General features: G+C 36.6%; 2 protein-coding genes across 2 annotated transcripts in view; one reads left to right on the plus strand and one right to left on the minus strand.

Moving 5' to 3' along the window:
• The window catches only part of LOC135691870 (WD repeat-containing protein 7), a 24,494-nt gene extending 19,474 nt beyond the window's left edge, over positions 1–5,020 (plus strand). Inside the window, exons 24-28 of the mRNA XM_065209861.2 lie at positions 1,009–1,358; positions 1,874–2,089; positions 2,954–3,036; positions 3,491–3,695; positions 4,841–5,020. Of these exons, the coding sequence (XP_065065933.1) occupies positions 1,009–1,358; positions 1,874–2,089; positions 2,954–3,036; positions 3,491–3,695; positions 4,841–5,020 (1,034 nt within the window). The remainder of the gene's footprint in view (positions 1–1,008; positions 1,359–1,873; positions 2,090–2,953; positions 3,037–3,490; positions 3,696–4,840) is intronic.
• On the minus strand, positions 3,488–8,562 carry LOC135691882 (uncharacterized). Its single transcript, XM_065209879.2, has 2 exons — positions 8,007–8,562; positions 3,488–7,530 (listed from the first exon to the last, which is right to left on the minus strand). The coding sequence occupies exons 1-2, from the start codon at positions 8,560–8,562 to the stop codon at positions 7,208–7,210; spliced, it is 879 nt and encodes a 292-aa protein (XP_065065951.1). The 3' UTR covers positions 3,488–7,207.
• Positions 8,563–13,521: the final 4,959 nt, after the last annotated feature.

The raw sequence follows: 13,521 nt of genomic DNA on the forward strand, positions 1-13,521 counted from the left end.
GTGAGTCGTAGCTTTTATTCTACTTTATGTACAACTCGATTTTTGTTTTATTTTTTCGATATTTGATATTTGCTCAAACACGGCAACTAACGTTCCTAATTTTAAGCAGTGAGGTGATAAGATACCCTTTTTTAATGTTTTCTTTAAAGGAAAATCATATATTTTCTTGTTGAATGAATCCACCGTTACAATAATTCATTTCGAAATAATACCTCCCGCTTATTCTTTTTCCTATAGGTTTTAAAACTAAGAGCATAAATATGATGTTTGATTCCATCAATTTGAATGACAGAATATTTTCTATTCAACCCCTTGTACCTGCAATCAAGTTAAAATTGCAGCTGTGATGTAGCTGAGTCGATTAGCTTTTTATGTGGCCTCTGGGCGGACTTTTTTTTATAATAACGACGTTGTCACAGTCACTGTCGATAGTCCTAAATGATTTTGCTCTCTTTTGGGTATGCACGTTTGCAGATAATTTAAAAATGCATATTCTTCACCCCCTTTGGGCTTTCTTTTGTACGTAAACACATTCTCAAAACGAAGATTTTTTCTGAAAACGGCCTCATGAGTTGATCTTTTTTGCAAACGCTGTTTCTGCGTCATGCAAATGGCAATAGTCTTTTTGAAAATACACAAACGTATTCTGATTCTAAGGAGCTTTAATGTGGTTAAAAGCATTTTATGTTGTTTGAACGTGTTTCTACTGTCAAACCATTACTGATTATTAATTCTTCGTGTCTCGATGTGAACTTGTGATTTTTCAATGTGGCATGAAATTATCGTATTTTCAAAGATGGCCGGATAACTTTGTACTTTGCTCCATTGGTTTTCAGGAGTATCCGTATAAATCATTTCTTGTTCGGTCATTTTACTGAAACTTTTATTGTGAGAAATCAAACAGTAGGCGCATGCTAGGCCAAAATACCTGTCGTTAAGTACGTCTTTTTATCTAGGCTTACTAATAACGATTGAGATCAAAATAATCGTTATTTGAACCTATTTCAGTAAAAGAAGGCACCATGGAGATCACGACACTGCGCAACACTGCGAAGGCATTGACCTCTCTTCTCTTACAAAGACCAACATCAAAAGCTCCTGCGTATAGTGCAATAAGAAGAGCCGCGATAGATTTGATTGGGCGTGGCTTTGCATTATGGGAACCGCACATAGATGTGTCGCAAGTTCTGATTGGGTTGCTAGATCTGTGTGCAAATGCTTCGTTGATGGGACAGGAGTATGAGTACGGGAACAGCATTCTATCTGCACCGGCTGATTTGCACCGATCGGCAAGACATTCTCTTTCACTGATAGCCACTGCGAAGCCGGCTACATTCATCACAACATTGGCAAAAGAGGTCAGTCTCTTTTCATACTTTCTATAATTCGTCCTTACTAGTGTTTATATGATTTTCTCTTTTCACCTTCTGTCATATAAATGTACCGGATATTGTCCTAAGCTTGATCTGCGGGACAATTCATTCTACATTTTTGCCCGGATTTACACTGTTAACTTGTGTTTTCTCCAACCCTTACTGCTTTTAAAATCCTACGAATCAATTTTTGTAATAATTCCTGCATATGATTCGTGTGTAGAGGGAAGTCCCTGCCAAAGTGGACTTTCAACTGACTTGAAGGGATGGTATTGTAGACTAATCTGTGCTGTTCGTCTCATTTTCCACCTAAACCTATATTACGCTCGTTTGCTGCTCAGTAGACTGGAAAAAGCGTGGAGGTCATTCGCCAAACGTAATACCGTCACCAGAGTCCACATTTGGCCCCATTTACTCGCTTGTCAGCCGACTAGAGCTGCATAAAAGCTTGCTTGCGTTGTTTTTGCCTAGTAATGAGACATAATACCTTTTTTTACTAGGTTGCCCGCCACGTGGCGAACGCTTCTTCAATATCTTTCAATCAGACATCGCCGGCTGCCATAGCCGTTTATTCTCATGTACGTCATCAGCCAACGGCTGCCGCTCCAGACGCCCAGAATTCAAATATAATTCACTCAGCAAGAAACGAAATACTTCGCACTATTGAACTGATGATTGAAAAAAGTCAACAAGAAGTTGTCCATTTGATTGTTGAGGTATTTTAAGCCATTCTGTCAACTTTTTGATACGCATTTGAAGCTGCATTGCATTATTCTTGATATTCTCGTATTTCAGTTTCTGTTTCCTGCTCAGACTTTTGTGAAATTAAGTTTTTTTTACACTCCTATCAATATTTTGATCAATATTTTGTATTTTTAACCTTCAAGAGCGTTCTGTCACCCTGTTCTAATTTACGATTTCAGTCATCAAAGTAACTGTACTGTTTTAAAAACTTTTGCATAATACAAATTTAAAAGATCTACAGACCTTACCATTTTTAGCATAATGACAAAGTGATGACGTCACAAAAATCTGTATTTTTGGATTTTTAACAATAACCTGAGGAACACTGTAAAGTACCTCTAAATTTGAAAAGTTAGTTAGATCTGCTACACATTGCCTGAGATGTGGTCATATGAATAAAGGCTTATGGTAATTAGCACTGGTTGTCAGACTTATGAACCAAGCTAAAAACAGTTATCTGTTAGCAAGCTTCAAACCTTTCATGCGAGGATGGCTCGGCTGTTAGAGGTGCTGACTACAGACCCAAGGGTCCGTAGTTCGAGTCGCGGACATAGCCAAACTTTCATCTAGGGTGAGAAGAATCGCCAGCTCTCTGTAATTCAAGGAATGGGAACCACGAGGTGTAGTCACATCGAGTGGAAGGACCAGGACACTGCTCGATAAACACAGCTTCTCAGTGTCCTGAAAACTTCCTTCGGATGCTAGGTAGTAAATAAAACTACTAAAACATAATCTTTCAATGCCCATGTCTCGAGAAATCTGTAGCCTATTTACCGAATTTTGTTTAAAAATTTAGTTTTCTGACGTCATCTAATGAAGTGAATTATTTATTTCAGGTTGCAGACATTGTTGTGCATTGCTTGGATCATAAGCTTATCAAGGAGAAGGGATTGAATGAAGTTTTTCCCGCAATTTGCAGGTAATGCATATCTAGTTTTGTAGTACAATCATTGTAATTGCAATTTTTGACTAAAGTCAAAATTTGAATAGGCCCATCTTCTGCATAAACAGAGAAGCTAGACTCAAACTAACAAGAAATGCTCAACAAAACAAACAATATGCAAATTTGTTTTGTACTTTATTAGCAAAACCTCAGCCTAAGTCAACCATCCTTGTTTCTCAAACCCTAAAATTTCCAATTCTTGGAGAGTACCAGTTCTTGGAGAGTTGTTGTTCCTCAGCTGATCACTTATGCTCGTTTGTTACACCTATGCTTTTATTATATATTAGTTTATTATCTGCTCTGGTTCACTTTCTCTATCGGTGATGCGTAGAGCACTAAGTTGCAACCCCGAGTCTCACTCTTAGTCGTTAATTAGGCAAATCTAGGTACGTATGCTAATTGCTACCATCCTTTTAAAATAATTCAACAGATACAATATGGTATCCTACTGCAACAACACGCGCCGTCTGGCTGTTGGGTCTCGTATAGGCCATATCGCTTTATACGAACTTCGGTCGTCAAGATGCCAACTAATTCCAGCTCACTCAACGGCTGTGAGTGCTTTAGCGTTCTCTCCAGAGGGAAAGGTCCTTGCCTCATTCTCATTTGGCGACGCAAAAATCAGCTTCTGGCAAGTGAGTACACGATAAAAGCATAGTTCCTTTTACTCGTTTCCTATATTTCCTTTATTCGTTTCTATATATTTTGTGGCTAATAAAAGCTGTTATGTTACAACTTATACTTATTCATGACTAGAGTCATATTTGTCTCGGATATTGCTGGTAGCAGACTGAAAAGAATATAGCCCCACCAAGGACCGCGGAGCACATTACAGATTTAGGGAGAAAATGCTTTGGAGGGCTAGACATGCTAATTGTATGCGATTTTTGTATTGTTTAAGTACATTTTGGAAATTTTTTTTTTGGGGGGGGGAGGGGTAAAGCCCTTGTAGCCTCCCCACCAAGAAACAGAATCATATCAGCTACTGATAGCCGAAATCTTTGTATGAAAGGTGTAAGGGTTCTTTTTTAATATGATGCAAAGTTCAAAGTAGGCCATGATTGCATGTTCCTCCTTTCTCTGGGTTCTCCCGTTTTCTAGAAGAGTTCTTTATCCCACCTATCCCACCTTATCATAATTACCAACCTATTTTATTGACGTTTATAGGCGAGAGTGTTTGAGAAAGCAAAATTTTTCGACTTGTAAAATAAACCAATCAGAACAGCATTTGAAGACACATGACTTCTGTTTTAGTTTTATTTTGCCTGTGTCTTTCCGCATTCTTTTTCTCAAACATTCTCGCCTATAAAACGTCAATAAGATAGGTTGGTAATTATTAGTTTCCTGCTCCTCGATCTAGTTCTGTGCCTTTTATTGCATCATCACGTGCTTCTAACACTTTCAGGAACGATGCAGCAGATATTTTCAATAAACTGCCAGCAGAAATCAGGACACGCACAATATTTTATATTTAGATGCAAAGAAAAACTTCTAGTACAACATTAGATAGACATGACTTTTTTATTGCTGTTCTTTATTAATTGCCTTTTTTATTGTAAATAATTCAAATTTTAAAACAAATAAAGTAATTTTTAGCGACCAGGTGAAGAGCCACTCTGTGGAGAAACTGGTCTTGATTTCACTATTATTGTTATATTATATTACTATTAAGAGATCCACCTGTGGCCTTTGCACAAGTCCTTATCTAGATCTCTGATAATGTTTTTGTTGTAATCGAGAGGCAAAGGATAACATTTACAAAACATTCATTTTCTTGCAGACAAGTTCCAGTTTACTGGGGATGTTGAGTTCAACGGTAAAATGTGTGCAGTCATACAAGACTCCAGAGCTCAAAAACTGTAGCACATCTGCAATAAAACAGTTAAGACTGGTATGGATTAATCACAAAAATGTTGTCATTCTAACAGGGGATAAAAACCAATATAAGTTTTCAATCTAATTTAGTAAGAATCTTTTTGGTCTCTACTTGCAATGGTCCAGCTTGCAATGGTCCAGCTTGCAATGGCCCAGCTTGCAATGGCCCCATTGCATCACATGTTAATTTGTGGCACTAGTAGAGTACCAAGTGATGATGTCACAAAAATATACTGTTAGATTTTTCAATTTTGATCCAAAAACCTGAAAGAGCATTATGAAATACCTCTAAAGCCTGATTTACACGAGACGAATTTTTCGCGCGAAGCGAATTTTTCGCCTGCGAATTCGAAGTTTAATTTCCGCTGGCAGAATTTCTTTTGTGAATTCACCGCGAATAATGCCAAAGAAAATGGCGTCTGTTCGAATATTGTTGTTATTAAAAAAAAGCGAGCAAAAAAGCAAAGAAAGGGGTACTTGGTTCGAAAAATTTATTCAGAACGTCTGCAGAAGGGGGAGTTTCATCTTTTGGTAAGTGACTTACGCTTACATTGTCAGGAATAAATACTTTCGAATGTCGCCAACTACATATGAGGAGCTTTTATCGTTCATTGCACCAAGCCGCCTGTTGCTAGAAACGTCCCATTCCATTGTTTATGTTATAGGTGCGGGATTTTCCCAGCATTGTTTAGGCCTAGTCATAGGTTACTCATTCTTCACCCATGTTGTTGTTTGAATCATTGCATAGTTTTCTGTCGTTTTGCATACTTTTGCCTAGCCCTTCCTTTCCCATGTCTTCATGTCAAGAGACGACAAAGATTTGTTGTAAAAACAGTGTTTCTCTCTTGTTCACTAGTTGGGTTCGTGTCAGATGTCTTCAATTGCTGTTCTGATTGGTTTATTTTACAAGGCGAAAAAATTCGCAGCGAAAAAGTAGGAATGGTTTCTACTTATTCGCAGCAAATTCGCTGTGAATTTTCCAATCTCCACTTCTGCGCGTATTTTTCGCGCATTCGCGGCAAAAAATTCGCTTCGCACGAAAAAATTCGTCTCGTGTAAATCAGGCTTAAGTATGCAAAACCAGTTAAAGGTATTACAGATTGGCTGAGGTATGGCCACTTGAGCACAGGCTCTTCCCCCATCAAACCTCTGTAATTTTGTCTTGGTTCAGAACTTTATGAACCAGGCCAGAATAAATGTAATCATTTAGAAAATTTGAATTTTTTTGGCCATTATATAAAAAGAGGTATTTTTTGCCATTCTTTCAGAAAATTTGGTAAAATTTAAGAAATTCTAAAAAAAATTGTTTCATGACTTCACACTTCAATACTCTAATGTCTAGACTTTAGATGAAATAGAATAAAGAATCCATTGTTCTTGAATTCAGCCAATGGCCTAAAATTCACCCAGAACCTGTTCGTCACCAATGTTTTTATTTAAAAAGTCTGAAATGATAAAATTTAATTTCAGAATACATATATTTGTTAATACAGTAAAAATGTAGGACTTCCAAACAGTTTAATCTGTTTCTTTAATCTTCAAAAGTACAATGAAATGTATATAAATCCAATTATTATTTCTTAGTGGACCAATAAAATTATCTAACAATCATTATTTAATTCTAATTTTTTTAGAACTGTATCTGGAAAGTCAAATTATGTTTAAAAGTAAAAATCCTATAGTTTTCAAAATACAAAGTGGCTAGTTGAGATGTTCACAGAATTGCTTGCAAGAATGTATGCTATGGGACGCCAGGGTAAAACAGGGTAAAACAATTGCAAAATCAAATGAAAGACTTTAAATTGACAATGGCTCAACTATGAAATATCCTTTCACTACAAGAAAATTTTCACAAAACAGGTTGTTGATGGAAGAAGTATTCCCAACTTTGTATGGTCATCCACCTTCCATTACAATCTTGAAACTTGTCAAGCAAGTAAAATTCAACTTAGTCATTTTGAAATAAACTAATATCTGCAACAGCAACTGTTAAATGTAATTAAAAGAAATAAATGCACTGTTATTCAGAGTTGTTACAATCAACTTGATTAAATATTTGTCTGTCTGCCTCTATCCTTTATCTGTTGACACTTAAGATTTGCTTATCTTGCAGCACTGCCTATTGAATCTTCTTTCATAATCTCCTTGTATACATATAAAAACTATCAGGCATATTAAGATAATGTGGTGAATAAAATATATATTGTATCCAAGATGTTAGTCTTTGAAAGCAATAGAAGAGAACCTGCAAGATAATTACTGAAATTTCACTTTATTGTTTTTCAGCTTCTTTGTCCTTGATGCTAACACATTTATTGCCTAAAATATAGAATCTGTAGAGTTTAGATGAACATTCACTCCCATAGGAGTCAATTCCGATCCTCTTAGATACAACAGTCTCAAAACCGCATTCCTTTTCTTCTGCTTCAATCCATAATTTAGATGATGATGCCAAATTTTCTTTGTTAAGACCATCTTTTGTGATTTTGAGAGCAGTACAAAGTTTTGATGGGCCATTGCACAAAGCAGGATCTTTAATGGTAGTGTTGTTGGATTTTCTTTTCTCCAATCTAAATTTTCTCATGGTTTTTTGTCCTGCAAAATGAAACAAAAAATCATTTGCATGAAAATTTTAGATTGCTCTTTGGTATAACTTCAAGATTCATAAGATGAATACAATTATTATATGCATTTATTAATACAACAGTATTTATATTTTATTATGTGCAAGCATAGATGATGTTAAGAAGTATTTTTCAAGTCGTTTTGCATTATAAAAACTACCCAGGTTCACCTTAGTTAATTTACCTGGGATTAGTTTGACCTGGGCCTGATTTTGTATTTAGTGTAAGTGCTGATCTGGGATGAAACTGGGTTAATATTAACACACTTGTTTAGTGCTGTTTTGGTTTTTGAGTGTAATTGCCCATCAAAAAATAAACCTGGGTTTGCCCCAGTTACCAACTAAGATTACATTTTTGAAAACTAACCCTGGCTGGCTTTAAACTAAACCACTCTGGAGTTGGTTAGCATAACCTAGGGGTTAGTTAACATGATCAGTTTTCAGGTACCTGTAAGAGGCTCCAGGGCTCTTATAAGAACACAACCTCCAACATCCTGGCTAGAAATGTTCAAGCAATAGTACATTCCGTATATGAAATAGATGTATGCTGTTCCTGGCGCCATATACATGGGTTCTGTTCTGTCAGTTCTCTTCCCACCAAAAGAGTGACATGCTTTGTCTACTTCACCTAAATAGGCTTCAGTTTCAACGATTCTTGCTGAAATTATTTCACCAGTGTCAAGACGTCTGAAAATTATCTTTCCAAGAAGATACTTGGCAAGTTCTAATCCATTTTTAGTGTAGTTGGTCACCGACAATCTCATATTCACGAAGGACGGCAATGATGACGATACACCTAGGCTGAGTTCTTCCTCGTCGTTTGCATTCCTCGGTCTTTTCGACTTTTCATTTGGAACTCCATCTTTTGATGCAAAATGCTGATTATTCTTAAGCGTGTTCCTTTTTCTTAGCGTTCTAACTGTATTCTTGAATTCATATTCCGTTTGTGATTTGGAAGTAATCACTGTAACTTTTAGGTCCATTATTAAGCAACGGTGGTGCATAAATCAGGTGGACCTGCTAGAAAACTTGCTGGATTGCCATAAAATTCACAAGTTCTCAAAACGATTTTGACCGTATGATATAGTTTTTAATGTTCCGGCTACAATCACTTCTCAAGAGAAAACTCGTCAAGTGAAATACCTGCAATTTTCCTAATCATTCAAACTCACGAAACATTTTGAAATCAAGTTTCGACCTTGAAGTTAGGCCTGTATTTATGTTCCATTTTGAATACGAGGTTAATGCGCGCGTCCTACACGAAAAAACGCGCGAACAGTAGTGTCTTGTCCAGTGAAATGCTCGGTTCCGTTCATTCTTGACTACATGTTAAAATTTTTGGTACCGCAAAGTTTGAAGATGGCACGAAAAAGCGGAAACATAACATACTTAAGTACTTTTCGTCCGACACTCTTCAGAGTAACAATTACGATTTAACAGGACAAATCATGATTGGGAGAGACCGTGCATTGTCAAACCTATCAAAGTCTTTCAACGATGATAATAATTAGGTTGCAACCAAATACCCTTCTCTTTCTTATTGATGGTGCAAAAATGTTAAATTTTCGGCTTGTTTTTGGCATGGGTGAAATATCACCTGTTAAATATCAAACAACACGCGTTAAACAAAACTTTAAAATATTATTTCCTATAAATATTATTTAACATTTTGAAAAGAAACATTTTGAAATCAACCCTATTTCTAAGGCTAATTTCTAGCACTAAAACTTTCTCAACACTTTCTTAACGTAAAATTGGAAAGTTTAAAGATTATTGAGCATTGGCAGTGAGGGAGAAAATTAATGCTATAAATATGCTTTATTTCTCCAAAAAGCCTTCAAAGTCATAACATCAACCATCGAAGGAAGCCTAACAAACAAGTGCAATTGGTCATGCAAGGAAAACCATTGCAATATTTCATTCTTGCACAGCAATTTCCTTTGAAATTTTCAACTTCTTAGGTTTCAAAGATCCATGTTCAACTTTTTGAAGTACCGAGCATAATCTTTGCTATGTTCAAAATTTGTTAAATGTCAAACTTCAAAGTGCAATTTCGCGATGCCGAAGTGACACGACTTTGGAAATCCGATCATCGCATTGGAGTCCATAAATCTAGGAACGATAGTCATATGAACGAGGCAGAAAGAACAAAGAACAAAGTCTGCCACAGGTGATGCTCTAGCAGATGGGGGAACTATAAGCTGAGACAAACATAAATTATTTGATGGGTTGACGGATACCGAGATAGCAAACTTGACTCTGAATCTGTGTGAGGAACATCAACAATAATTCATGAAATGAAATGCGTTGGATGTGACAGAAGTAGTTGTTTATCGAATTGACGGTGCTCCGGCACTTGGAGAGTTTATAGATGCTCGGAAATCTCTCCTAGAATGTCTCTCATTCGTTCTTCAATAAAGAGTAGATACAGAACAGAAACGCCGACACTCGTGGTGCTGCATATTTTCAAAAAATGTATGACTTTTATGATAGTCATTATACAAGAGGGGAACTGTACATGCTGTAATTGAAGGATTGCTCTTTTACCAGGACAGAGCAATGATGCCAATTTTGTCAAAGAAATCATTGGATAAGCACTGAGACGTTCATGGGAATTACTGCTCCATATCCAGATGCTACGAAACTGCCAAAGTTCAAATACAAGGCCATCTTTGAAACACCACTATCTAAAGATGAAGTCAACAAAAAATTGCGTACCATAGACGATATCCGTACAAACCAAAGAAAACGGGACAAAGCTGACAAAAAGAACAAATCATACGAAGATTATGACTGGATAGAATTATCCGCATCTTGCGACTCTTTAAAGAAACTAGCTGTCAAAGAACTCGAAAAATATTTAACCTTCCATAAACTATCATTAAACGGCTCAGTGCAGCAGTATAGAAATGTTTCTTAGTATAACCAGCAACAAGAGAAAACAGCTAAAGAGATAATGATATCAGAGGCGGATCTAGGGGGGTGCTATGGGTGCTTGAGCACCGGTCAGAATTTTCGGAGATATAACATTCAATGCATTTTCTCTAATCTCTGAAAAACGTCTTGAATCCTTTTAGATGATGTAAATGCATTTTCCAGTAAACTGATGACATACGGTCATGCGTTAGTTAGCATAACCTGTATCTGCTTTAAACTACAAATAGCTAGAAATTTTATGTTGAGCTGCCCAGGAACCAATTTTTTTACTTGTCCATCAAACCACACTCTCGGCCAATGAGCTACTTCAATTCTACGGGTGCTTGAGCACCCCTATCAATCAACCTCTAAGGTCAAAGTTGCAACTGAGCCAATCACATCACGCTCTGATATGTTTTTCCGCAATGTCGAGCACCCCTATCAATCAAAACAAGGCTTCGACCAATCCGTTTGCCAAATTTCGGCTCATCTGAGCACCCCTATCAATCATTCAATATACACTGGTGCATACCGTCACTGAAACGACTAAACCTGTTCGTGTAGCAGCAATGGCGGACATAAAATCGTTGCTGTTGCAGGTGTTCTCGGTAATTGGTTGCCAGACGACTGAAGAAATTGAAACGGAAAACGAGCTTTTGAGTATTCAGTCAATCGTGAGAAAAGTTTTTGATAAGAGCGTGGTGGATGGTGTCGTGACTTGTGGGAATACACAGATCGATGAGTTCGCTGAACTGCAAATGCCAAAGGTTCAAGTACTGTCCCGTGGAAGTTCTGACCTTCAGCCTTTCTGGTTGGTAGTTTCTTTTACCAGACTCTAAATGCAAAACGTTTTAACAGAATATTTCTTGGATTAATTCGACAAAAATATCGAATTTTACAGAGAAAAATGCGCACCCCCAAAAAAATTGTGCCAAGGATTTTTGGTTGTTGGGGTGGTATGGTAATTACTACCAGAATGAATTCGATACCCATTTCTTGTCAAATGCAGATGACCCCAAAAACGTACTACTTCAACACAATCAATTTTTATCAACAAATTCTTACAAGTATTGATATAAAGACATTGAATCATGGTAAATAGGCCTTCTCTATAGGGGGTCATTTGGATTCGGCGTGATCGCTGCTGTTTCATGTGATACTTGCATCCGTTGTTGACAACTTGCTATTGATGGAAATTGTTTTGTCAATCAGTACGAGGTGAGTTCAAGTGACCAGTTCAAGGTCAACCAATAGCATGAATTCATGAAAATCATGACTCAGCGGATTCTGGCACTTAGGGTATACCCAATCCATTTTACCATGACTCAATGATATTTAACTCAATTTTCGTATAGTAATGGTCAGTTAACGTAGCAATTTGTTTTCTTTCTGATTCTTTTTGTTTTTTTTTGTTTGAAACATTTTAGCTGCCTTTTTACAAAAATGAACCAGCGTCTGAATATTGCAGAGCAATCAAATATTGACTAACGACCTAAAATGTCATTCATTGATTAATGTGATGTACAAACTGCGAAGGTAGCAGTGTTATTTTTAACTAGCATTGCTAGCATATAGGCTTCTAACAAAAGATATAATTTTCTATATAGTTATGCTTTAATACCTGAATTTAAAAAAGATTAATTTTTTCAAGATGGGTGTTGCCTTCATTTAACCGTAAGTAAAAGTGGGGTGTGGCATTATTATGGCTATTAAGGCAACGCCCTTAAGCACCCCTCAGATTTTCCGCTGGATCCGCCTCTGGATATGATGATAAAGACAGTGAAGATGATAGCGAAAACGAGGTACTTGCTGTTTTTGGAAGTGACTCTGAGGATGAAGATTCCCATGAAAGTGAGGATGAGAAGATATAAATGCGGCTAAGGTATCAAGGATCTGCAGTAACATCTCGATCTGGAAGGCAGTGTAGGCCTAGTAGAAGATATAAAGACTTCCTTGTATAGGTACATTAATAAAAAAGTGAACTTTTATATTGTCATATTTAAAACTTTTGTAGTGTTGTTAAAGAAGTAGAGGGAGTGGAAAATGTTATCTTATTGCTGAGGGGGATTGCTAATCTTTTCATGAGTTGTGGATAGGGTGTTGAAAAAAGTTGGGGTGATAAAAAATTCCACCTGATGAATCCAAATCTAAAAGCTTTTTAAAAAGGAAGCTGTACTTGGATCTAAAAATTCCTTTTAAGGATTATTGCAGTTGGTTTCTTCGTGGTAGACAAGAAAACAATCGAAAACTGAGAAGAATTCCAAATATTCATTTAAGTTATAGATTTTGATTGCTCTAAAGTTGTAAATGAAAATAAAATTTTTTCAAAATTATTATCAACAAATGCTGTGATTTCTGTCTTTTTTCCCTCATCGCTCCAATCTAGCATTTCATCTTGTTTTTCCTTGAACCAAATTTTATGCGAAATCACGAATCTTAATGATCGCTTTATCAAAAAAGGCATAATTTATGAGGCATTGCATCCAGGGAACAGCGCTTTAGTCTTGAAGAAGCTGAATAAACATTGCTTATAACACTCGGTTCAAAAAAATTTCACAAGAATCTGAATGTTGCAGCTGCTCCCGAACAAACCCATTCTACTGTGACCTCTGAAGTGCTACTTGGAAATGTATAATACAATGTGTTGTCTATTTGTGTCATTTTTCTCAAATCTCTCTTTCTTTTTGTCAGTTTTTAATGAATAGGCTTGACACTTGACTGCTCACACATTCATGTTTTTTGACAGAGAATGAAAAATTAATGTGGGAGAAGACATAAACTTTTCCTTATTTATGTCAACGGTTTAAAAACATGTCTTCATTCAAACAGAAGTCTTTTGGCAGACGACTGTGAGCTCATCAAAATTGTGATCGGAAAATGAGATAATTGATCCCACCCTTAATGCAAAACAATAGAAGTTTTTCAAAATCTTTTATTAGCCTATTTATTTTTTAATTTTTGGCTCCCCCACTTTCCAACCTGGGTCGGAACCCATGAACCTGATCATATGTTGTGCCAGAGCAACCCTGATACTTTTACCATATTAT

This window comes from Rhopilema esculentum, chromosome 13 (assembly GCF_057945365.1).
Source record: "Rhopilema esculentum isolate cy_ngs chromosome 13, ASM5794536v1, whole genome shotgun sequence".
In the NCBI taxonomy this organism is placed as follows: Eukaryota; Metazoa; Cnidaria; class Scyphozoa; order Rhizostomeae; family Rhizostomatidae; genus Rhopilema; species Rhopilema esculentum.

Excerpts from the sequence above, each read along its gene's own strand:
- LOC135691882 (XM_065209879.2), bottom strand. The coding sequence starts at position 8,562 with ATGCACCACCGTTGCTTAATAATGGACCTAAAAGTTACAGTGATTACT. Across the intron at positions 7,531-8,006 it reads AGCCCTGGAGCCTCTTACAG|GACAAAAAACCATGAGAAAA; the intron begins GTACCTGAAAAC and ends TTCATTTTGCAG.